Source organism: Mustela nigripes, chromosome 16 (assembly GCF_022355385.1).
Source record: "Mustela nigripes isolate SB6536 chromosome 16, MUSNIG.SB6536, whole genome shotgun sequence".
NCBI classification, from domain to species: Eukaryota; Metazoa; Chordata; class Mammalia; order Carnivora; family Mustelidae; genus Mustela; species Mustela nigripes.
The window spans coordinates 48895487-48920534 of NC_081572.1; the positions used below are offsets into that span (position 1 = coordinate 48895487).

The window sequence follows — 25048 nt, forward strand, 5'->3', positions numbered from 1 at the left end:
TTGACAGAGATGTGTCTCAGATACTTTGTGGAGCCACAAAACCAGACACAGAAGTTCAAGAATGGGCAATATTAACAACTTACAGTGATAAAAATCAGAGTAGAGGGGCGCCTTGGTGGCTCAGTGGGTTAAAGCCTCTGCCTTCAGCTCAGGTCATGATCTCAGGGTCCTGGGATCGAGCCCCGCATCGGGCTCTCTGCTCAGCAGGGAGCCTGCTCCCCCCTCCCCACCTGCCTCTCTGTCTACTTGATCTCTGTCAAATAAATAAATAAGTAAATAAACAAATAAAATCTTTTTAAAAAAAATAATGGCTGAAATTCTTTTTTTAAAAAAAATCAGAGTAGAAGTAACCTCTGAAAGTATTAGATGGAAGGCAATCCAAGGGAGTCCGTAGGGTGCAAGAAATGTCTATAAATTGTACCTTGATGTGGGTTGTAGTGACACAGGTGTGTACGTATGGAAAAACTCATCAAGCTGTACACTTCAGATGTGTGCACTTTACACATATCATTGTATGTGTTTCCTACCTCAGTAAAAATGAAAAAGGGAAATAAATAGACACTTATTGAATGCATGCTATTTGCTAGACATTGGCTAGATCTGCTTTTCTTTTTACTCAGTTAATGAGCACCAACTCTGTCCTGATTCTGAGAACCCAGGGTGAAAAAAAGTTAAGAGTTCTTGCCTGCACGGCGCTCAGTTAATTGGGGAGACAGGATCCAATAGTCACACATATAAAAATGAAGTGAAAACAGTGACAAGTAAGGGGCACATCACTGTTCACAAAAAGGGGCATGTCGTAATCCGAGAAGAGAATCGGGATTTCCTGAGGAAACAAAATTTTAACAGTGGTCTAAAGGATCAGGAGGAAATAACCAGTGGAGGAGCATTTTATGCAAAGAGAACAGCATTTTGTGCAAAGGTACTGTGGTAGAAAGAGGCACATTTAAGAGGGCAAAGAACAGGGCTGAGAAAGGCACAGATGTTGTGAGAGAGGGAGGCTCAGAACAGCTGTATCACAAATGGGGAAACTGGGGCTCAAGGAAGCGAGATGGCTGCCGCAGGTCACCCAGCAAGTGCAGTTGGGGTTGGAAGCTAGCTTTGTCTGGTTCCCTCTGCTTGCTGAGACAGAGTAGGAACGTGAGTGGGAGTGGCTGTCTGGGTTCTGACCTGCAGCAGGATGCCAGCTGCCCTCAAGCTCTCATGCTCCTTGCCTCTCGGCTCCACAGGGCTTGTGAAGGAGGATGGCCATGGAGCTGTGCCCTGAAGAACAGTACTGGGATTCTCTGCTGAACATCTGCTTCTCCTGCAAACCTATTTGCAGCCATCAGTTTCCACGCACGTGTGCAGCATTCTGCAGTGAGTTCTGGGGCTCAAGTCCCATGGGCTGGATCACCCCGTTCCCCCCACCACCACCCAGAGGTCCCTCAGTCCCCATTGCAGTTGGGTGGCTGAGAAGGAGGTCATGAAAGGAGATGTACAATGTTAAATCCCTTTACTCCTCAGTCTTTCTGCTCTGGCCACACTGACCGCCTTGCAGCTTCTTGAACATGCTGTTTTTTCCTGCCTCAGGGTCTTTGCACATGTTGTACCTTATGCGTGGAATGCATTTCCCTGTTAAGGTTCCTCAGCTCCCTCCTACTCAACCTTCAGGTCTGAGGCCAAATGTCAGAGGTCTTATCTGACTGCCCAATAAGAATGAGGACCTCCTTTGTCATTCTCTGTTCTGATTGTCTTTTGAAAGTCTTTCTTATAGGAATTATCACAGAGAGGATAAAATAATAAATTCCTATCTACCCATTATTAGTGTTAAAATTTTTGCCTTTTTATTCCCCAGCTATTGTCTTGCTTGTGTATTTTATTTTAAAGATTGTATTTCTGGGCACCTGGGTGGCTCAGTGGGTTAAGCCACTGCCTTCAGCTCAGGTCATGATCTCAGGGTCCTGGGATCGAGTCCCGCATCGGGCTCTCTGCTCAGCAGGGAGCCTACTTCCTCCTCTCTCTCTCTCTGCCTGCCTCTCCGACTACTTGTGATTTCTCTCTGTCAAATAAATAAATAAAATCTTAAAAAAAATAAAAAATAAAGACTGTATTTCTTTGAGAGAGGGTGAGAGAGCACAGAGGGAGTAGGAGAAAGAGAAGCAGACTCCCTGCTAAGCAGAGAGCCTGATGCAGGGCTCAATCCGAGGACCCTGGGATTATGATCTGAGCTAAAGGCAGACACTTAACTGACTGAGAGTATCTCCACTATCCATTAATGAAGTAGAATATCCACAAATCACTCCACAAATATTCATGGAACTCTCTAGCTTCTTGAAAATAGGAAACTGACATGATTCTTCAAGGGAGTTATCACCTAATGGGCGAAATAACTATATTTCAAATGAGAAAGATAAAGTTGCATCAAATGCTACAGTTGGGAAAGACCACCTCTGGCTGATGGGCTGGGGGGCAGGGAAATATTCTTGGAGTAAATGCCACCTGAGATAAATTGTTTAGAGTTTGTAGATGTGGCAGTCAGATGGGGCAGGGCAGGGCACTCCTGGAAGAAGGACCAGTGTGGGCAAAGGCATGGAGGTGGGAAAATACAACAGGGAATATCAAGGCCCAGAAGGGAAGTTCATGAGGTTGGCAGTGAGGGTTGGTGGTCTGGGGAGCTCAGACACCACTTGCAACAGCCACACTGGGGGCCTGAGGAGGGAAGGAGGTCACACATAAAACCCTGGAAACACCACTGTCCTCCCGTCAACTCTGTCTCATGAGTGGCAACGACACTGGTCCTATGTGGCTTAGTAGAACCTTGGGGCAGAGCCAGGGCAAGAAGAGATCACTGATCCCACCTGAATCTTCCCTGAGGTCCCAGTTTTATCATCTTCATGGTCTTTTTCCTCTACTCTTTTAAAGACAGAAGAGTTGATGTCTTTGTGTTGCAAAGAGGCACAAACAAATATTTTACTCAAACCTTCCATTAACCCAGCATTTACTTATTATGTGTCAGACACTGTGCCAGGAACTTCAAATCCTCATAGTAACTTTAAGAAATCAACCTTTGTCTTGGAAATGTGGGAACTGAGGCACAGAGAGGCTAAGACCCCACAACCTCAACGGGTAGACTAGGGATGCTCTCAAATCTGTTTGGCCTTAAAGGCTATGTTCTTAGCCTCTATCTTGCACTGCCTCTGAAATGTGCCCCTAAAATCCCCTATGTGAGTTACATTTTCATATAAATAGAATCTTATTTTAAAGACAATGGAAGGGGCACCTGGGTGGCTCAGTGGGTTAAGCCTCTGCCTTTAGCTCAGGTCATGATCCCAGGGTCCTGGGATTGAATCCCACATCGGGCTCTCTGTGCTGCAGGGAGCCTGCTTCCTCCTCTCTCTCTGCCTGCCTCTCTGCCTACTTGTGATCTCTGTCAGATAAATAAAGAAAAAATCCTTTAAAAAAAAAAAAAGACAAGGGAAGCTTGCCCTGTGAAAGTACAGATTTCTGTTATGCATTCAAAACTGCTCTCTTAATGCGAGTATGATTGGGCTTTAGGGTGCCTGGCTTCTGCTCCTTGGCACTGATGTCTGTTTAAGCTCTTATAATTCTCATTCATTAAGACAGAAGAAACACTATTAGTGTGAGCTTTCCCAACTTTCTTCCAACCTCCTCCCTCAAGCTGCCAAGGTGGTTGTTGGCTTCCTCCTCCAATCCTATGTTAATATGAACTATGTTCTTCCTTTATGAAGTTTGAAAAATGCAAGTAAAGAACATATGTGATAATTTAATAACCTAGATTTCAATTTTAAAAGATAACTAGAAAATTCTTATATGTTTAGAAAATAAGAAATGTACTTCCAAATGATCTGTAGGTCAAAGAAGCAGTATTAATGAAAAGTAAAAATATAAATAGTATAGGAAAAATACTACATATCAAAGTATATATTGTGGCTAAAACAGTACTTAGAGGACAATGGATAGCCTTCCATTTACATATTGGGAAAGGACTTGCATTACTCTGGAATTACCTTTGGGGAATTGAACTGTGATTTTTTAAATTTTAAACTGTGATACCCTTGAAGGCCAACTTCACAGGGCCTACAGGTCTCTATCATCTGATAACATCACTCATTTCTGCCTCCCAGAGTCGCTCAGTTGCCGCAAGGAGGAAGGCAGGTACTATGATCAGCTCCTGAAGGACTGCATCAGCTGTGCTTCTGTCTGTGGACGTCACCCCAAGCAGTGCACATACTTCTGTGAGAACAAGTTCAGGAGCCATGTGAACCTCCCACCAGAGCTCAAGAGACAGCGGTCTGGGGAAGCCGAAACCAGGTCAGATGACTTGGGAAGGTACCAGGGAACAGAGCACAGAGGCTCAGAGGCAGGCCCAGGTAAGCCCTCTGAGGTTGACTTGATGGTGTCTGAGGGTCACAGTGGGTGGAAGGTTAGGTGCCAGGCCTAAATAAGAACGGTCTGCAAAGCAGGACGTCCAAAGTCCAGGCAAATGGCCAGAAGGCAGAGGAGGGTCATCACAGGATAGAAAAAAATTTAGGCAAAATATTTAGAAGTCTGTGGGCCAGAAGAATGCAGGAGGAAAAGAAGGTGGACTTGCTGAGAGGCGTAAGTGAGTGCATGAGCAATGCTGAGCTGGGATTCAGGCCAAGTTGATGGGTCCCAAAGTTTACTCGCTCTGCAGGAGCAAAAGATCCAGAGCAGCGTTCATGGGATTGTCACTTCCTGAGGGTAACCTGCTGCCCCTGGGACATGATTAGCTATTGCTGTTTGCAACTCCCAGTCAAGCTTATCTCTGGAGGGCAGCGGGTGGAAGCCGGGAGCCTCATGATGGCTCCAGGGCTATACCCCAGGATGTGTGGTGGGGGTGTGTAAGGACATGGCGGGGTCCAGTGGGGTCAACAGGGCAGGTCATGTCTGAGCCTGTGGCATTCGCTCTCCCACTCCTACCACACCATAGCCAGGGATACCGCATGCCTTCCCAAGGGACTCCATGCCTTAATGACTGTGTGGCTGTGGTCTGAGTCTCCCCAGAGATCTGGGGCTTTGGTCCATTCTCCTCTGACCCTTGGTGTGCTGGTGCGGCAGAGGCTGCACGTGGTGTGGACCAGAAGCAGGCAGTACCAGGGTCACACCCCTGGAAAGCCAGGTGGGGGGACCTGTTGGAGAGCATGGTCTGGGGGATGCCGCCGTGGGATCAGGCTGCCTCTGGCTGCTGCTGGGGGTGGAGCTGATGCGATCCCGGCCCCCTTGTGGGCTCCTAAATCCTGCCATCCCCCTGCTAAGTCCAGACCTCCCCTCAACCCCTCCCCAGCTCTTTCTGCAGTCCTTCCAGACTGCCATTTCTTCATCGGACACATAACTGTGAGGGTTTGCTGTGCATGGGCAAGGCGGCAAAACCAGGAAAATCCTGTCCCTGACCCCACAGAAGCTGCGGTCTAATGGTAGAGACAGACAATGCCCGACTTGGGCAAATGAAACATTAATCTCAGTGTGTGGTCGCAACAAAACCCAGCCAGGGGTGTGATGGGAGGCAAGGCAGACTAGGGTAATGGTAGAAGCCATGGAGTCAGTCCCTGGTTCCCCCACTAACTGTGTGACCTTGAGCAAGTTACTTAACCTCTCTGAGCCTTGATTCTGTACGAATGAGATCATGTATCTTCATGGAGTTGTGAAGATTATAAGAGAACACTCGTCAGAATCTGTGAGTACCCACCAAACCTACGCAACTGCTCGTGTCAAAGGAAACTTTGTGTAAGAGACAAGGTGGGGGAAGGGCTTTCCAGGCAGAGGGAACAGCATATTACAGATGCTCTGAGGAATCAGGTTGCTGTGCCATGAAGGGGGGGACAAGAGCTTTGTGCTATAAGGCAAATCCGAGGAGACTGACACTAAGTCCCTGCGTCAGGGGCTCCTAGCCTCAGGCGGGACGTGGTGGTCACTCTGCCGAAGCAGGAGGGACCCCCCCCCCCCCGGAAAGTGTGAACACTTTGGCTGTTGAAATTGATGATACTACACACTGGCCAAGAGTGTACCCGATGAGGCTGCAGTGACAATGGCCTGAAAGCAAGGGGAGGGAGCCTGCCTGGGGTTTCGTGGCCAGGGGTGAGAGGTCCCCGGTGCAGGGGGACATGCGTGATTGGAATCTTCTAGAAGCTCGAGCCCCTGGTCTTTCCAGGCAGCTTGCCCCACTGTGGGCCAGAGTGGGGAGCTCCAGGTCAACATTCGGTGTCTGGCTGTTAGCCAGGGAGACACGCAGGGGTGAACTAGGTGGAGAGAGTGTCTGCTTCTCCCTGAACAGACTTCTTGGGAAGGGGAAGTGGGCACTGGAGTCAGGGGCAGGGGGAGCAGTGGAGCATCCCGGGGCTCTGGGAGAGGATCAGATGGCCCTATCGGCCAGGCTGGGGCCACTGATGCGCTCCTGGAGGCAGAGGCAGCCATAGACAAGAGGGTACAGACTGGGCTGCAGGGGGATCCCCGGAACCCCTGAAGGGTGGACACTGGTGAAGGCAGCAGGGGCCCCTAGAGCCTGTTTCTGGGAAACATGAGATCGAAGTAAATATTAAATCAAAGGATTACCAAAGTATTGTGCAAACTGGAAGGTCAGGATGAATCTTGGTGCTTCTCTGTGAAAGCTTCAGATGGCATAACGGAGCAGTGGACTGGGGGATGGCGGACCTCCAGCCCCCAAGGAGCGCAGGCCGACGGCGCAGCTTGCGGGAGCGAGCACGTGGGGTGCACAGATACCCCGCGCTGTGCCATGGACAAAGCCACGGTCCTGATCCCGCCACTCGGAGCTGTGGCCTCCATGGACAGGGGAAGCAAAGACTGACCTTCAGCAGGCTGTCAGTGAAGCCGAAAACGTGCCTTTCTCATCCAAGTCCACGGAGCCCCCAGATTCTATCCAGGGGCCTCCTGAGTCACAGTTTAAGTGCTCCAGGTGTGTTGGGAGCAGGGCCCCCCCAAGCCTGCCGGCGCCTGGATCCAGGGAAGCTTCTGGACCATGTGTGCCTACCTGTCCCCACCTGTAGTGATCATGACAGCACCTCCCTCACGGGCTCTCCTGAGGCCTCAATGGCTCTGAGATTTGGGGGCATGGGGCCTCGTCGGGCGGGAAGAGCAGAAGGCGGTCCCGTCCTGGGTCGGCTGTGTTAGCTTCCCGCAGCTGCTCTAACACTGTGCCACGAACTGGGAACTTAAAACCACACGAATGTCCTCTCTCAGCATTCTGGAGGCCAGAAGGCTAATATCCAGAAGTAGGCAGGCCTGCGCTTCCCCCAAGGCTCTTGGGGAGGCTCCTTCCTTCTGGTGGCCCCAGGACCGCCTTAGTCTGTGGTGGCCGCCCTCTGGTCTCTGAGTCCATCTTCGCACAGCCTCGCTGTGTGTCTGTCTTCTCTCCTTCACCTATAAGGGTGCTTGTTACTGAATTTAGGGCCCATCCTAATCCAGATGATCTCTCTTTGAGATCCTTAACTTAAATACACAAAGTTGTTGTTGTTGTTGTTGTTTTTCCAAATAAGGTCATAGTTGCAGGTTATGAGGGGGCACTTCTTTGCGGGGAGGGAAGAAACCAGGGTCAAGGGAGGGAGAACCAGAAGGACCAAGAGTTCCAAGTTGGGTCTCCCCATGGGAGGGTGATGCCAGCCTCAAGGGAAGCCAGGACCCTCACATAGGTCCAGACCTCTAGGGAGCATTTCACTAGAGAACTTGAATTTCATGGGCTTATGGAGTAGCAGCTATTTTTCCAAGAACGGAAAAGATGCCCCAGGCACCCAAGAGGTGTGCACAGAAAAGGACTGAGAGGGAAATTCTATAGGTGGTGGAAGGGGGGGGGGGTTGCCTCTGAGGGGTCAGAGAGGGTCCCCCAGACACACTGGAAAGGAGTAGTCAAGGAGGTCAGAGCAGAACCCAGAGGACTTTATGTCACAAAGGCAAATAAGGAAGAAAGTTCTGGAAGGAATAGGTCCCAGCACAGAGAAGGTTGCAGATGTCCAGCAGTTCTGGCCACAAAGAGGCCAGAGGACCCTCTGAAGGGCCATTTTCAGGTGTGCGTAGGTGGAGGCAGTCCTGACCTGAGGAAATGACGGGGGGCAGGGCAAGGAGACACTCTCTCACTGTTCCTGAGGCCAAGAAGCCAGACCTCTCCCTCTCCGGCTCATGCGTATCATCCTTCATCAGGCCTTTAGCATCTCCTAGTCCGTTTTAACCTAATTCCACCAGATGGGAACACACAGAAGCAGAGTGGGGGTCCGGAAGCGCAGGCTGCCCTCCAAGACCCCCTGTGTTCACTGAGTGGCTTAGGACGCCATGGCCTAGAGCGTAGAGCCTCCCATGAAGGTCACAGGCAGGGGGACTGAAAGCAGAGGAGGTGAGGATGTGCAGGACCCGAGGGGCAGCGGCATCCAGCATGGTGGCGGAGCACTGAGCTTTGGGGTACAAGCACCCCAGGGAGAAAAGGCACAGGGTGGTCCCAGCAGGATCACGGGCTTGGCAAAATGGAAGCACAACAGGCATTTAAGGAAGAGATTCATGAACCTGCAGGTCATGTGTGCAGGGTGGGAAACAGCCGTGTTTTCATGGGGTGGGGGGTGTCAGGTCCATAACAGCCGGCAGTCAGCATTTCGGGGTCGCGGAGGACCACGCTTTTGTCTCAGGAGTTGCTCAAGGGTTCCTTATGTGTGGGGCCCGAATATAGACAGGGTGGCCCTGAGGTTGGTCTTAAAAATCGGGCTGAGAAGGGAAGGGAGGAACAGGTCGTGGCTGGAGGGGGCCCAGGGGCAGAACGGGGCTTCCTTTGTTAAACCTTTGAGCAAACAGAAAGACCAGGGGGCCTGGCCCAGGGGCCAGGGAGAGGGAGGCTGAACGGGGAGCCAGGGGTGAGGCTGGGAGGGAGTCATCCCCCATGCCCTGCTGCCCTTCCACCAGCAGAAGCAGGTGGCACCAGAAAGAAGGGGGACTCCAGGATCCCAGACCCCGATGGGGGTGGGGAGTGGAGTAGGGGATGCCCCCCATCCTTTCCCAAACTCGTCTCCCAAAACGGCAACCTAGTGTCACACACACAAGCACACACAGACCCCACGGTGGGGTGTCTATGGGAAAGGCCCACAGATACAGCCATCTGCAGGCCCCCCAGTGACAGGAGAATGAGACTCACACTCACTGCAGGAAACCCCGTCTCAAGGTGGACATTCGGCCCTGGGCCACCACACACCCCTCTGCCTCAAAGTGGCGAGTCATAACCCCGACCACCTGGCCAGCCTGAGCCTGAGCCGGGGACCGCAGCAGTCTGGGAGAAGTTCTGTTTTTAGATATGAGATGTCTTTGAAGACAGTAAAACAAAAAACAAAAACAAAAACCAGTCTGGAAATAAACTGTCCCTGGACTGGGGCCAGCCTGGCTCCCAAGCCGCTGTGTGCGCTGCCCTCTGGTGGTGGTTCTCGGGAACTGCACCTGCGGCGGCTGTCCCTAGGACTTGATCTTCCGACAAGGACAGAGAATGCAACCCTTTTTCTCGCAAAAACTTTTGACTGTCCCCCTTTGCTCCTGGGGTCAGCAGACAGAGAAGTATGGGGAAAGACCTCTCTGTCCTGAGAGGGCCAGGTCACCGAGGACCAACAGAAGGTGACTTCTGAGGTCGTGACCCAAGAGAAAACTTTGCGATTGACCAAAGGAAAGCAGATAAGGGCACACACATGCCTTCCGCACCCAGGAGACTTGATGCTCTCTGCTGTCAGACCCAATGCCGTGGCCCATTTGGGTGGTGCAGAAGGCAGCAAGGGACAGCTGTCCCATCAGTGGGCCCGCCAGTGTCTGGGAACATATGACACCTCCTCACCCCCCCACCCCAGCCCTGCCCCCATCCCGTCCTTCTGGTTGGCCTTTTACATGGCTCGTTGGACATGTGGGTGTCCAGAGGAGCTTCAACTGTTTTCCTGTTTAAATAGATGGCACACACAAATTAAAAGAAGAACAGGAGGGACACCTGAGTGGCTCAGTTGATTGAACTTCCAACTCTTGATCTCAGCTCAGGTCTTGATGTCAGAGTGGTGAGATCAAGCCCCATGTTGGGCTCCGCACTGAGCGTGGAACCGACTTCCCCCCTTTCCTTACCTAAGGCCCGGCTACAGCTCCCTATGTGGTTCACAGCACCGCCGGCATCCAAAGAGCCACCTCCCACTTTCACTAAGTATCTCCTGGGGTTTGGTCCGTCTGAGGCTGACCCAGGCTTCCACTGCTCTGAACAAGGCTCCAGGGACCATCTGTGTGTGGGGGGGTGGGATGTGGCCAGGAAGTGAAGTCAGCAAATCCATGGACATCAGGAAAGTGTGTTTTCGACATTGGTAGCTGGTTCCAGCCCTCAAACTTGTCTCCCCAAACGAGGTGCTCTTGTGAGTCAGGTGGGAGAGGACCCCTGTACTTTCAATCCGCTCTTCCCTTCCTGGGTCAGGGGCTCTGTAAAGCGTGTCCTGGGGGCCGGTCCCCAGCACGAGCTGGTCCCCTTGGCCCCAGGAAGCCTCCGATCGCTGGTGGGGGCAGAGGGGTGTAGAGCAGCTGGGACAGCCCCTCCCCCGCTCAGGAGCACAGTCTGGGTGTTTACTGTTGCCTCGGAAAACTTAGTGGCCTACAAATAACCCCTTCATTATCTCGCTTGGTTCTGTGGGTTCCTGGGCTCAGCTGGGCAGGTCTGGCGTCTGCTTGGGCTGCCTGTGCAGCCTCAAACAGATGGGGGGCAGGGGCATAGGGTCACCTGGAGGCTCTGATGCTGGGGTGGCCACGCCCCGCCCCTCCCTCAGTCTCAGGGCCCACCCTCTCACGTGGCGTCTCCACATGTGGCGTCTCCACTACCCTCTCAGCTGGCCTTCTCACGCGGTGGCCGGGGCTCCCAGGAGAGCAGAAGAAGGGGCTCCCCGGCCTTCAGAGGGCGCACATGGTTCTGCCACCTCAGGGAGGCCCAGCCTGGCCCTGACGTGGGGGGCAGGCTGTGGGCAGCCGGCTCTTTGGGGACCATCTGTGAACACTCGCTGCCAGGTCTCGGTGCTAGAAATGGCACTGAGAACATGTGACACTGCGCAGATGTTCGGACTCTATCCTTGAGCCCGCACAGCAGCCCATTGTTGCTTCACACTCTGGTGGCTGAGCGTTGGGTCCCTGATGTGAATACAGGCCACCAGCCTCTCCCCTGCGCACCCAGTGGGAGGATGCTGTCATAGTGTCCCAGAGGCGAGTAGCAGCAGGTAGGCAGACAGAAAGGCCTGGGAGCTGGGAAGTGCAGAGTCAGTCGGCCAGCTCTGTACTACGCCCTGTTCCTCTTGTCCCTGAAGGCCTCAGTCTCCAGATCTGCAGCACCGACATAGGGTGCCCACTGGGGGGCCCTTGTGGCTGTCGTCTGCTCTTGCCATAGGACATAGGCTGGGACAGTACCAGAGCTGGATAGATACATGACCAGACAGTAATCCTGTCCTGACCTGGGCTTTCCTCCAAGGAAAGGGGGCCTTTCTGGGGAAGCGTGCTTGGAGAGGCTTCCCCCTCCTCTGGGCCTCCCTGAGCTCCAGGGAAGGAACGAGAGGGACAGTGCTGCCCAGAGCACCCAGACTCCCTCTGTAAACGCCTGGTCTCCCCCATAAGTGTCAGGGTGGCACCTGCCAGCCCTGTCACTTTACAAAACTCGAGACTCTGAGGAGCGTGTCAGGGGCGGTGTCCTTGTCACCTCCGTGTGGCCAGCCCTGCGCATTGGCCCCGAGTCCGTCACACCTGCTCCCAGGGACAGCTGTGACTGGGAACAGAGGGACTTTAAATCTGTTTTGTCACCTGCAAAATGGAGTGTCAAATGGGGCAGCCCCTGCAGAAGACAGTCTGGAGGGTCCTCAAAAAACCCAGAGAATTTCCACCTGACAGAGATTCCACTCCTAGGCTCACAGCAGAAAACCGAAAACATGCGTCCCCACGAAAACTTGTCTGCAAACGTTCACGGCGGCCCTATTCACAACAGCAAATCGCGGCAACGGCCCAAACGTCTGTGGGCAGAGGAACGGAGAAAGATGGGTTATGACCTTACAATGGAACATTCTCGGGCTGTAGAAAGGAGTGAAGTCCTAACACGCAGGACGGTGTGGAACAGCCCTGAAATCACACGCAGCTTAAGAAGCCAGACACATACTGTATGATTCCATTCACGGGAAAGATCCAGAATAGGTACATCCTAGAGACCAAGGGGAGAGCCATGGTGCCAGGGGCTAGGGCAGGGGAGATGTGGAGTGACTGCTAGTGCGTGAGTACACAGTGGCGGAAACGTCTCCTAATCAGATGGCGGCGACGCTCGCATGACCTTGTGGATATACTCAAACGCACAGAGCTGCAAATGAGGAATGTGATGGCATAGGAGCTCTATCTCAAGATCTGAAGGCGGGCTAGTCCATCCGCCTTGACAGGAGCAGGGAGTTAGAGGAGATGTTCCTGGAAGTGCTGCTGCCATATAAGGGCTCTGTGGGTGGTCCACATCTTCAGTTCATCACATGCCGGAATCAACTATAGCCCCTCTGTCCTTCCCAGCGGCCTAGAAAGGGTCCTGATGACAGGATCCAGGAGAAATGTCAAGAGCAGCACTTTGGTTCAGGGCTGAGTCTTCCTTTCGCATCCAAGCCGGAGGCTCGAGGCCCTGAGAAGGGGAGTGACCAGCAGCCCCGTTCCCCAGCGCCCCCATGCTTTGCTATCCCAGCCTCAGAAGCAACTGGACCAGTCTCCTTCTCCAAGCACGCTTCCCCAGGAAGGCCCCCTCTTGGAGGAAAGCCCAGGTCAGGACAGGATTATTGTCTGGTCATGTATCTATCCAGCTCTGGTACTGTCCCAGCCTATGTCCTATGGCAAGAGCCAATGCCACAAGGGCCGCCCCAAAGGGGCTCAGCTCTGTGCTCTCGGGAGAGAGGCCTACCAGCCTGGGGTCCAGGCGGCTGATTTCCTACAAAGTCCAGAGAAGGGTCCATACCAGCCAAGCCTCAGAGGAAGGGAACCAGCTTCTCCAGGAGCCAGACAGATGGACAGCATGCTGGGGCTGGGGGCTCTGTCCGGGGGCATGCGGTGGCCACGTGGCTTGCCTGGGCCCGGTGAGGGAAAAGAAAGAGGGAACACTCCAGAGCAGAGCCCTAGACAGTGAAGGGCCTCTCCCGATCTTGGGGCCTCACATCTGTTTTGGGGCGCCCCCAGGGCTGAAGCTGAGCGCCGACCAGTTGGCCCTGGTCTACAGCACACTGGGACTCTGCCTGTGTGCAATCGTCTGCTGTTTCCTCCTGGCCGTGGCCTGCTTCCTCAAGAGGAGAGGGGACCAGTTCTCCTGCCAGCCCTCAGCGGCACCATGTCGGACCCAGGCCAAGTCCTCCAAGGGTGAGCGAGAAGTGGGCCGCACACTCCCACTGCTGTGAGACCCGCTGCGGGCCATCCCCATGACCTGGCACTGGCCCTGTTTCCAAGGGAAGAGCGTGTTGCCGGCCCTTCCTGAGAAACCCTGGTGGGGAACCTCCCTGCGGCACTTTTTCTGTCTTGGTGAAATCAGGTTCAACATCAAGACCAGAGATGGGGCACTTGAGGGAAGATGGGTGTAGGGTGATGGCCAGGGGGTTGGCAGGGGCGCAGGGCTTCCAGGGCTGAAACCTGGAAGAGGCGGTCCCCCTCAGGGTTTGGTGAGGGGTGGGGGTGTGGGAGGAGGTCAGCCAACCTGTCCAACAGAAGGGGAGCTGGCGCCGGCGCCAGGAGGGGGCGCTGCGCGTGGGGCGCGGACGGGCAGGGCAGTTTACCGTCTGCGGGAACCCTACAACCTGGCAGCCTGTGCCCTCGGTACAGGGCGGTAGAGGAGGAGTCGGGACCAAGGCCAAAGCCAACGCCATCGCCCTCTCCCTGTCCCGCAGATCACTGGATGGAAGCTGGAAGCGCCGCGGGCACGCCGCCGGAGCCGGTGGAGACGTGCAGCTTCTGCTTCCCGGAGCGCAGGCAGCCCACCCAGGAGAGCGCGGGCGCGTCCCGGACCCCCGACGCCGCGCCCTCGGGGAGGTGGGCGCGCGTCGGCCCGTCAGCGACCGCACAGCCCTGCGCGCGAGCCCCAGGCGGCGGCCTTGAGGTCCTGTGCGCGCCCGCCGAGGAGGGAGGCCCTGCCGCGTGACACGGGGGGAAGGGTGAGATGGGGAGAGGGGCAGGGGTGGAGAGAAGTGGAGAGGGAGGGAGAGAGGTGCCAGGGAAGGAGGCCTGTCATGTCTTTATCCCGTGTCTCCACTGCAGGTCACCCTCACCTACACACCTGTAGTGAAGCTATCCATGCCTGATGGACAGAGTCCCCGAGAGCCCTTCTTTAGAAATAAAACCTTCCGCGGCTGCCCACTCCTCCCTATCCATGCTTTTGGTCGTGTCTCCCCTGTGATGCCTCTGGACGTCCCACGTCTCCCGCTGCCTCGGCGGGCTCAGGGCTCCACCGCAAGGCCGCCGCCGGGTTTCGGAGGACCTGCCCGCTGACAGTCCCACCAGGCTCAAGACCCACCCAGCTTGCGGACCCACGCCTGGTGGGAAGCGGCGGGTACGCGCTGGGCGGGGAGTCTGCAGGAGCTTCCGTTTAAGAGGCAAAGCCAGAGTTGGGGGAAGCCGGTGGTCCTCCTGCTGGAGGGCGGGGCTCCCCTGCATTCCTTTTACAAAATAGATTCTCCACCATGCCTCCTTAGGCTTGGCACAGCAGGGGAAAGCAGTGCGCCGTGTGTGCATGGGTTTGCATGTGTGTGTGAGAGTGTGGGTGTGTAGTGGGGCATGAGATGGACAGGACTGAGCCCAGAGCCGGCCTCTGGAGTGAAAGCCCGAGGCTCTCAGCCTGGCCCCCAACAGGAGCAGCTTCCTTTGCACACACCTCTGGCCCCATCTAGCCACCAACCTGCACTCTTAAGAATCTTTATATGGACTCCCCTTTTCCTTTAGCCCTACTCTGACCCCGTGCTAGATTTTATGCGTGCTAACACAAAGCAGTCATATGTGAGCACCCACCCACTTGAGATGTTACCTGTATTTTAGAGTTCTCTTTAGTGGCATCGAAATCCACATTTTAGTCGCACTTAAAATGCATAACGATCCTTAGAAGCATTTATACAGTCAGATAAATACATGGTCAAGTGGAGTAAAATGATTCACCCTGTGGCACCCAAGATTACCTGGCACAGCGACATGTATCAGAGGTCCGCATAACACACTTCGGGAGGTGTAGACAGGATACCCGATGTGCCATCCGCCCACCCTCCACAGGCTAACAGGCTGCTTCGGTTCCGGGGCTGCCAGAACAAAGCAGTACACACGGGGTGGTTTCAAGGACAGAAAATCACTGTCCCCTCCTTCTAGAGGGGCATCCTCTGAGATCCCGGAGCTAGCAGCACTGCCTTCTGAGAGCCCTGAGGGACCGATCTGTTCCCAGCTGCTCTCAGCTCAGCCTGCGTCTTCTCGCCTTCTGAGTCTGGCCAGGCTCAGTTATGTCCTTTAGGTAAGGAAGCCAGTCATATGGGATCAGGGTCCGCCCCCGTGCCTCATTTACCTCTAGCACTTGTGTAAAGACTCCATGTCCAAATAAAGTCACATTCCAGGAGCTGAGGGTTGGGGCTTAACACAGGAATTTGGGGTTTCTAGAGTGTGTCCCTCTGTCGCTCAGTTGGCCCCATGTGGCAAATGGTGACACTCTAACAGCAGTATTTCCTGCCATCAACCCCATGCAAGTAGTTTATCCAATGACAGGGTTGTCACTAAAAGGCTATAACTTGTGTAGGTGTCCCCACACGCTGACAAGGTCATGGCATGTCTGGGAGCCGCCCAGGTGTGCGGGTGTCCAGTTCTCCTGTGGTCCGGCTTTGCCTGTCCGAACCTGGGGACTCTGGGGGATGGTTCTGGTGCTACTGGAGGAGCCAGGGCTGCGGAAAATGCCAGGTGCTGAGTGCCCAACCCTGGCAGCTGTCAGACAAAAATCATCTTGGTTTTGGTCGGTTTTGCAATTGCTGTTTGTTGGGAGTGTGTGTGTGTTTTAAGACAGGGATCCCTTGCGTAGATCGTAAATCAGAAACTCTAAATACTGTCCATTGTATACATGCTCCAGATAAAGTTCTGTCTCCAACATATATTCTGATTCCTGCCACTTGTCATAGGCTCGGAGCCAGGCTGCGGTCACCTCCCCGGGGTGTGCTCCAGGACCCCCTGGGGGATCTGTTGCCCCCCTGTCACCTAGCCTGGGGCTCAGCAGCTCTGCTGGAAAGGATCAGAGAGTCAATATCATGGGCCTTGTGGACCATTCAGTTCCCGCTCCAGCGGCCGGACAGTCCCTCGGCCCCTGCCTCAGTAGCAAGCAGGGAAGGCGGTGCTCCATAAAATGACTTCCAGAAACAGGGGGCGGGTCTGATTCGAACCATGGGCCATACCTTGCCAACCTTTCCCGCCGTTTCCCTATTCATGGCAACACTGATCTTTTTCCTCTCTTCAGCTTTATTGAGATATAATTGACATGTAACATTGTATAAGTGTACACTGTAAAATGTGATGATTTGATACATTTACAAACTGCAAAACGATGGCCGCTGTAGCATTAGTGAACCCTCCTATCCCATCAGAGAATTTCCGCTCCTTTTGTAGTGAGAACATCTAAGATCTACTCTCTAAGCAACTTTCAAGTAGATAAGACAGTATTATTGCTGTGGTCGCCATGTGGTATATTAGATCCTCAGAACGTGTTCTCTTATAATAGGAAGTTTGCGCCCTTTGACCAGCATCCCCCCCCATTCCCTGCCCCCATCCCCCACCCCCTGCTAACCACCATTCTACTCTCTTTCTCTGAACCTTGATCTTTTTATTTATGCTTCTTAATTTTTTTTTAAAGATTGTATTTATTTGAGAGAGAGAGAGAAGTTGCGAGAACGAGTGGGAGTAGGGGGAGAGGGACAGGGAGAAGTACAGGGAGCCCCACACAGGACTCGATCCCGGGATCCTGGGATCATGACCTGAGCTGAAGGCAGACACTTAGCAGACTGAGCTACCCAGGCAACCCATGCCTCTTAAAATTTTTTTAATGGTCCGTCCTTAGGTCATCACAATCAACCCTCAAATAATAAAATACCACTTTGCGTAGAGCATAAGAACCTTAAAACAGTAGACTCCCAACGCCCCCAGCTCCTGTGTTGCCGTTCTCATGCATTTTCCTTACATGTTCTGTCAACTCTTTAAACATCACTACTATTTTTGCCCTAGAAGTTCAGTACCTTTCAGAGCAATTGAAAATAAGAAAAGCAATGCCTTTTAAATTGACCTTAGTTTCCGGAAACCCTCACTGTCTGGTGTAGAGCCGAGCGTCTGGTAACATGTTCCTTCTGTCTGAAGAACTTCCTTTATTCCTTGTCCTGCAAGTCTGCAGGACACGAATCCTCTCCATTTTTGTTTGTTTGGAAAAGTCTTTGTTTCTTTTGCATTTTTTTTAAATTTTATTTATTTATCAGAGAGAGAGGGAGAGAGAGCGAGCACAGGCAGACAGAATGGCAGACAGAGGCAGAAGGAGAAGCAGGCTCCCTGCCGAGCAAGGACTCGATCCCAGGATGCTGGGATCATGACCTGAGCCGAAGGCAGCTGCTTAACCAACTGAGCCACCCAGGCGTCCCTTCTTTTGCATTTTTGAAAGATGTTTTTGTTCCTGGGTATAGACTGGGGTTGCCAGTTCTTTCCTTTCAGCATTTTGTTATCCATGGTTTGCAAATTCTCTGAAAAGACATCTACTCTGATTCCTCTCTTTGCTCCTTTGTAATCTGTGCTGTCAATTTTTTTCTCCTTTTTCTTACCTTTTTATTTACTTTTTAAAGATTTTACTTGACAGAGAGAGAGCAAGCAGTGGGGGTGGCAGAGGCAGAGGGAGAAGCAGGCTCCCCGCAGAACCAAGTAGCCCAAAGCGGGGCTCGATCCCAGGACCCTGAGATCATGACCTAAGCAGAAGGCAGTCGCTTAACCAACTGAGCCACTCAGGTGCCCTTCTTATCTTTTTAGCAGTTAGAATATGTTGTGTCTAGGAGTTTTTGTTTGGCTCAGGGTTTTGGGCGTGTTTTGTTTTTTAAAAGATTTTATTTATTTGACAGAAAGAAAGAGAGATCACAAGTAGGCAGAGAGAGAGGGGGAAGCAGGCTGCTCGCAGAGCAGAGAGCCTGATGTAGGGGTCGATCCCAGGACCCTGAGATCATGACCTGGGCCAAAGGCAGAAGCTTAATCCACTGAGCCACCCAAGCATCCCTGTTTTTTTGTTTTAGTTTTGTTTTGAGAGAGAGAGAGAGAGAGAGAGCACATGAACAGGGGAGGAGGGGCAGAGGGAGTGGGAGACAGAGCATCCCAAGCAGGCTCCAAGCCCAGCACAGAACCCACCATGGGGCTTGATCTCATGCCCTTGAGATCATGATGTGAGCCAAAAACAAGAGTTGGATATTTGACTGTGTGAGCCACCCAGGTGCCCTGGGTTGGGTTTGGTTTTTACTTATCCTGCTTGGGGTTCGCTGAGACTTTTTTTTATCTGTAGCTTGACATCTTTATTATTTCATCATTATAAATAATATATAAATATCATATATTTATATATAAATATAACTATTATATATTTCATTATTTATGCATATGACATATATACATGCCATTCATTATCTCTTCCAAATCTTTGATATTATCCCACAGCTCTGATGCCCTGTTATTTTGTTGGGGTTTTTCCCCCATTCTTTTTTCTCTTTCTGGTTCAGTCTGGGTAAATTCTATTGACCTTCGAGTTTACCGCTTCATTCCTCAGCTGTGTTGAGCTTACTGAGAGACGTCGTCTCAATCACATGGGTTTTTATTCCAGAGTTTCCCTTTGACCCTAATAGCTTCCATCTCTCTGCGAAAGCCCCACCACACCCCAGCCCCATGCCCTTCTCTCCAGGCATGTATCCCACAGTTTCCATGAGCGAATTCAACATATGAATCCTTTTTTTTTTTTTTTTAAGATTTTATTTATTTATTTGACAGGCAGAGAGATCACAAGTAGTCAGAGAGGTAGGCAGAGAGAGAGGGGGAAGCAGGCTCCCTGCCGAGCAGAGAGCCTGATGCGGGGCTTGATCCCAGGACCCTGAGACCATGACCTCAGCCGAATGCAGAGGCCTTAACCCACTGAGCCACCCAGATGCCCCTCAACGTATGAATCTTAATTCTTGAACGATTCCTGCCTAATAGTTTCAACATCCAGATCACTTCTGACTCCGGCTATGAGGAGGGATTTATCTCTTGGCACTGGGTTGCGTCTTGTAATCTTTCTAACGAACACCAGGTCTGCGTGACACAGTAGGCAGACTGAAGGAAGAGGGGTGTGTGCGGGGACACAGGCATGCCTGCTCTCCTCTAGGCTGTCAGGGTGAGGGGTCGAGTTGACCAAGCTGTGAGTGGAGCTGGGTTTGGGTTTTGCTGCTGTGCGTTCGCCTTTTGTGCCGTGCTGGCTTCAAGCGCCCTGGGATTACCATCTTCTTGATGGCAAGGGTCCTGGGTTTGTAATATTCCTGTTATCTGCTCAGCTCTCTACCATCTCTGCATGCCTCCACTTAAGGTTTGTTAGGGGTGAAGAGTCTGGAGGGGGCTGGGGACACTTCCAGCAGCCGGGGCCCCATGCGGGCACCTCTGAGGGAGGCTTCCTGCAGCCTCTGCTCTGTGCCCGATATTTTTACGAGATCCAGTGGAAGTCTGTGACAAGAACCTGCAAGAACCTGTCAACTCCCTATCTTCGATGTCCCGGAAGTTCTGTGCTCTTGTGCTAACCCGCACTCAGCCTTCAGAATCCTTCCAGGTGTCAGAGGACCTCCTCTGCCCCTTTCACACGGCGTTTCTGCCGTCTTCCCTGCGCTTGGCCACCAGTGGCCACTGCTCGTGTCCCCGCTCTCCTTGGAGGCAGCCGCCCTCCTTAGACTTCAGGCACCTCTCAGATGGGCTCCAGGAAGATACGGTTTTGTGGATTATCTGGCGCTATTATCACTTGGGAGGGTGTGGTCCTCTCTCTGGCTTTCTCCTTCCTAGGTGGCCCCGGAAGCCAGAGTGATCTTACAAGCGTATCAATGACATCCTGTCTTCTCACTGCTTAAAACCGCCCAATGGGTTCTCAACACAGAAAAAAATCTCAACCTCTTACAAGGGCCTCTGATGCCATGTGCTCTGGCCCCTGGCCTCCTCTCAAACTCATCTCATATCACACTCTGGGCACCCGCCACCCTCCAGCCCCGCTCACCCTCAGCCTCCTGCCCTGGGGCCTTTGCCGTTGCTGTTCCCTCCACCAGGGGTGCTCTTCCCTCCGTCTTCTCCTTGGGTTGGAGTGGGTGCTCCTAGCGGGCAAAGCTCAGCTCAAATGCTACCTTCTCAGAAGCCCTTTCCTCCCACAATTTCCCTTCACCCTGATTTCTTAAAATTTCTAAAATCTTACAGATAATGATTTGGGAAATATCTCAAAATTAATTTTTGGAACGAAGGAGAGATTTCCTCCAGCTGTGCTTCTCTGGCTCTTGATATTTTACTTGGCACATCTGGCCAGCTGTTCTCAGTCCTAGCTGAATGTGAGAATCCCTGCAGAAAAATCTGTTAAAAAAAAAAAAATCCCAATGCCTGTGTCACGCCTCAGACCAATTAAATTGGATTCTCAAGAGGAGGGAGGGCCAGGCATCATGAGGCTCCCAATGGTTCCAGGTGGAGAACGGACTATGTCACCTACCCTGACATTCAGTCTCTTTCCAACAGGCCAGACAGGTACCACATCTGCTTAGTAAAATACTTTGTTTCTTCTTCCTAATTTCTGTTCACACTCTCTCATTTATAGACTAATCAAAGGAAAAACCCCAAACCTATCCTAGGAAATGGACATATGGGCTTGGTATGGACTTCCCTTTTGAGGTAGAAGACCCACCACTGATCCCAGAGGGCCCCAAGCTTGGTTCTCAGGTTTGGGGTTTTAAAAAGTATTTATATAATTCCTACTCCATGCCAAGCTTTTTCCTAAGCACTTTCCATAAATTAACTCAATTTTCCCCATATAATCATCCTATGAGAGGATACTATTAGTGTCCCCATTTTATGAATGAGGCTCAAAAGTTTAAGTAGCTTATGCAAAAGTACCCAGAACCAGGGTTCATGCTCAGGTAGTGTGGCTCCATATCCTGTCTCTTAATCACCAGACTATACCACAGAAAAGGTTAAAATTACAATTTAAAACACTAGGGAAGCCAAAACTGCCATTTTAGCATATGCAGTGATATGCCCGTGACAGGGCAGAGAGACCATGTGAATCCACTGGCATGGAAAGCATGAAAAATTCTGGCTGGAGACCAAGAGGAATTTTTCCACTGGCTCTTCGGGAGAACCCGCCACAGCACAGGTCAGAGACGCAGCGGTCATACGATGTCCCTCCTGCAAGCCTTAGAGACGGGGCTTTTAGAATCGATGGGAAACAACCAGTGTGGGCTGGATCTGACAGCTGACTGAAGGGAGGTCGCTAAGGTGTCCCTCTGAGCCTCAATTTCCCCAACTTGAAGGACACGCTCTTCCTTTTACCTGGAATGTTCTACGTCTGATAGCCCATGCTCAGTCTCTTACTTCACTCAAGTCTCTGCTCAGGGGTCGTCTAACTGGAGAGCCATTTAGCCACCGATAAACAGCACAGCCCCCGCAGTCACGCTCTGTCTCAAGCCTCTCTTGTCTACATACTGCTTCCTACAGCCTGACATATGTATGTGTCTGCTCGGTGAGAACAGGACTGTGGTCTCTCGCTCCCCAGTGCCCAGAACTGCACAAGTCCCGCAGGACACAAGTTGTTAAATAGTTGCCAGACGAATCATTCAGAAGCCCAAGGGGACCACTGCTGAAGCCTTTTCTAGTTTGAACGTTCTACAAAAATGCAACGTATTTACATTTCATCTTCCTCTCCCAGCGGCTGGCATTGGCAGCATTCAGAACTGATTGGTGTTGCCATCTGGAGAAGCCGGGAGAGAACAATCTTTAGAACAGTCAGACATCAGGGTTGGGATGGAGTTTCCTGACCACTCATTTTTTTCCCCAAGATTTTATTTATTCATTTGATAGAGAACACAAGTAGGCAGAGCAGCAGGTGAAGGGGGGAGTGGGGAGGGTGGCGCAGAGCAGGCTCCCTGCTGAGCAGAGCGCCCAAAGTGGGACTCGATCCCAGCACCCTGGGATCATGACCTGAGCCGAAGGCAGAGGCTTAACCCACGGAGCCACCCAGGCGCCCCTTCCTGACCACCCATTTTAAGCTCTGCCTCTTCTCATCTCATAGACGGGGCCAGGGGGCTCAAGAGAATCACTAGCCCTAGGAGCAACGCCAGGGAGCACGGAGCCCCAACTAGAAGGCTCATCTCTTGTCCCCTGAAAGGAAACTTATCTGCCGCGTGAAACTGCTCTTGGCCGGAGCAGGCCAATCTGCTGCCCGAGACAGCACAGAGTGGGGCACGTGGAGCTCTGGTCAGTCTGTATTTGTCTTCACTGATTTACTGCAGGAAGAGCGTTTGTCTCAAATGTGCATGTGCTCCCCCGCTGGGATACAGTGCGTGAGGTTCCAGGTGGATACATCGGTCCCCAGGAAGAAGGTGGAGTACGCCTTCCTCAGTGGCAGAGTCCTGTGTGCAGACAGGGAGCTGGGCCCTGGGGAAGGCTGGGGAGATCGGTCCAGGCTGGGGCCCTAGGTTGGCTCTGAATTACACTGGTTGTTGTGCCCCTCACAAGGTGGGGGGACTCCCCACTGGTATGAATGCATGAATCTCAGAGTCCTGGGCATCAGAGTTGTCACACTGGGAGTGGTGGACACTGCGGTGTACGCGCCGGGCACCCCCAGAGGAGTGCCGTCCTCTCATCAACAGGGCCACCTCCCCCACACCACTGTCGCCCCCATCCTGCTCAATGTCACATCTTCAGGCCCCCACCTTCCGGGTCAGCCTGCCAGGACACTCTGCACCTGGGTTTGTCCACATTTCTGAGGTTCTACATCAAGGCTATTTCCCTTCCAGCAAGTTCCTTGGGGCCAGGCCCTGGCTTCTTCCCCCTCACCATCAGACTCCTACAATCCAATCAGGGGTTGCCCAATCACAGCCGCTGTCACAGAGGTAGGGCCACCAGCACTGCAGCAAGTCACCGTGGCTCCGGGCATGAACTATACCGTCAGTGACCTGACAGTGCATTCCACTCCCATGCCGATTTGTAAAGGCCAGTGGGGCACTTTGCTTTTACTTGGCGGGGTCCACAGTGTACCTTCCCGGTGCAGACTCGGAGCTACACTAATTCTACTTTCTGCTGTAAGAAGCGTACATAGGCACTGACTACCTCGATATTCCATCATTCATTGCTCTGGTCCACCATACAGAGGGCGTTCTGCTGACTGGACCTGATAAGCAGGTACCAGTAAATTCTACAAAGGCTTCAATGAAACAAGTGAACCAAAGCACGAGAAATAAGCTTCCTGGAAGTCAGGCCCCTAACTGAACGACGTTTCTGGGAGCTCAGGGATCTGAAGCCTGTCAGGAGAGCTTCGTCAAGGACAGATGGCTACAAGTCACACCACCTGCTACGTGGAAAGAGGTGCAGTGCCGGACCGTCTTGCAGGCTTGGGAGGTGGCAGACCCCGAGCCTGAGTGCGTTCCTTCGGCCCATCTCCGGAGGCACCGCGATCGGCTCCCAGCTGCAAGGAGACCTACGTTCAGGCCGTCACACACCTGCACAACCGCTCCATCCTAGGATCCGCAAGATCCAAGGATACTCGAAGCATCCATAGCAAATAAGGATGCTTCACGGAGCCTCCAGCAAGGGCCCGTAGAAGAGATACAGCACCAGACCCTCAGGAGTGCAGAGCAGCTCCTAGCTCCGTCGTCCTCTCAGAGGAGGAGGCATAGCCTCCTTTCCAGAAACAGCGCCTGCTGGTTTCTGGGACTTAGCCGACCTGTGTGTAATCACAGGACAGGGGCTGACCAGGCTCCCACATCAAAATGAGTGGTCTGACCCTCTTTTTTTTTTTTTTTTTTAAGATTTTATTTGTTTATTTGACAGAGATCACAAATAGGCAGAGAGGCAGGCAGAGAGGAGGAAGCAGGCTCCCTGCTGAGCAGAGAACCCGATGCGGGGCTCGATCCCACAACCTGGGATCATGACCTGAGCCGAAGGCAGAGGCTTTAACCCACTGAGCCACCCAGGCGCCCCTGGTCTGACCCTCTTAACCTTAAGGCTGGGTGTGGGCAGCAGCCATCGATCCCGCGACAGGAGCGGCAGGTGGAAGAGTGAGCGTATGCACGCGCGGAAGGTAAACCGCAGGAAGAGGTGGCTCAGACTGTCAACGGACACCTGCTGCACGGCATCTGTGTTTTTTGTCACCAGGTGCCTGAGGACGCTGACAGACTGTGATGGAGGAAAATCCCGAGGGGAAACTTGGGCCGTACCCCTAGTTACCCAGCTGCCTGGAACGGGCAGGGCCGGAAGTACTGATTTATGCTGATCTGTGGTGAGCTGCTAACAGCTTGGCTGGATGGCCGAACATCTGGAACAGAATTCAAAGATAAGGGACATGGTCTGGCAGGGGACAGATGTGTCAATACGGGCAGGCACAGACTATGACTGTATCCACGTGTGCCTGCCAGAGAATCCCTTCAGGCTCTCAGTGATCAGGGGGACAGAACGGCCTGCCTTGTGGACGCGGCCAGCTGCTTCCCCAGCCACTGTGCTCGCTTGGTGGACCCACGATCCAAGGGACCATCCAGGCAGGGGTGGGGGCTAGAACTAGGCTCGGTGTCTTCAACCTGCCCTGCCCACGGCTCACCGAGCCAACTACCGCTGAGGGCCTAACCAGCTAACGAACACTGAGTCCTTAGAATGGCATTTCCCCCGAAGACTAGCTAGCCACTGGTGTCAGGTAGACTACACTGGGCCCCTTGCATCATGGAGGGGGCAGAGACCGGTCCCCACTGGAATAAACAGATAGTCCAGTCATGGACACCCCCACCCCACCTGTCAGCACCACCGCCCACAG

The 25048-nt window shown here is 52.8% G+C and overlaps 1 protein-coding gene across 2 annotated transcripts in view; it reads left to right on the forward strand.

The window, feature by feature from the left end:
* TNFRSF13B (TNF receptor superfamily member 13B) overlaps window positions 1-14358 on the forward strand; it is a 35710-nt gene extending 21352 nt beyond the window's left edge. Inside the window, exons 2-5 of one of the 2 annotated variants that reach the window (XM_059379402.1) lie at window positions 4128-4373; window positions 13195-13371; window positions 13893-14156; window positions 14260-14358. In XM_059379402.1, the coding sequence (XP_059235385.1) occupies window positions 4128-4373; window positions 13195-13371; window positions 13893-14143 (674 nt within the window). In that variant the 3' untranslated portion in view covers window positions 14144-14156; window positions 14260-14358. The remainder of the gene's footprint in view (window positions 1-4127; window positions 4374-13194; window positions 13372-13892; window positions 14157-14259) is intronic. The other variant, XM_059379404.1, reaches the window with a different exon arrangement.
* Window positions 14359-25048: the final 10690 nt, after the last annotated feature.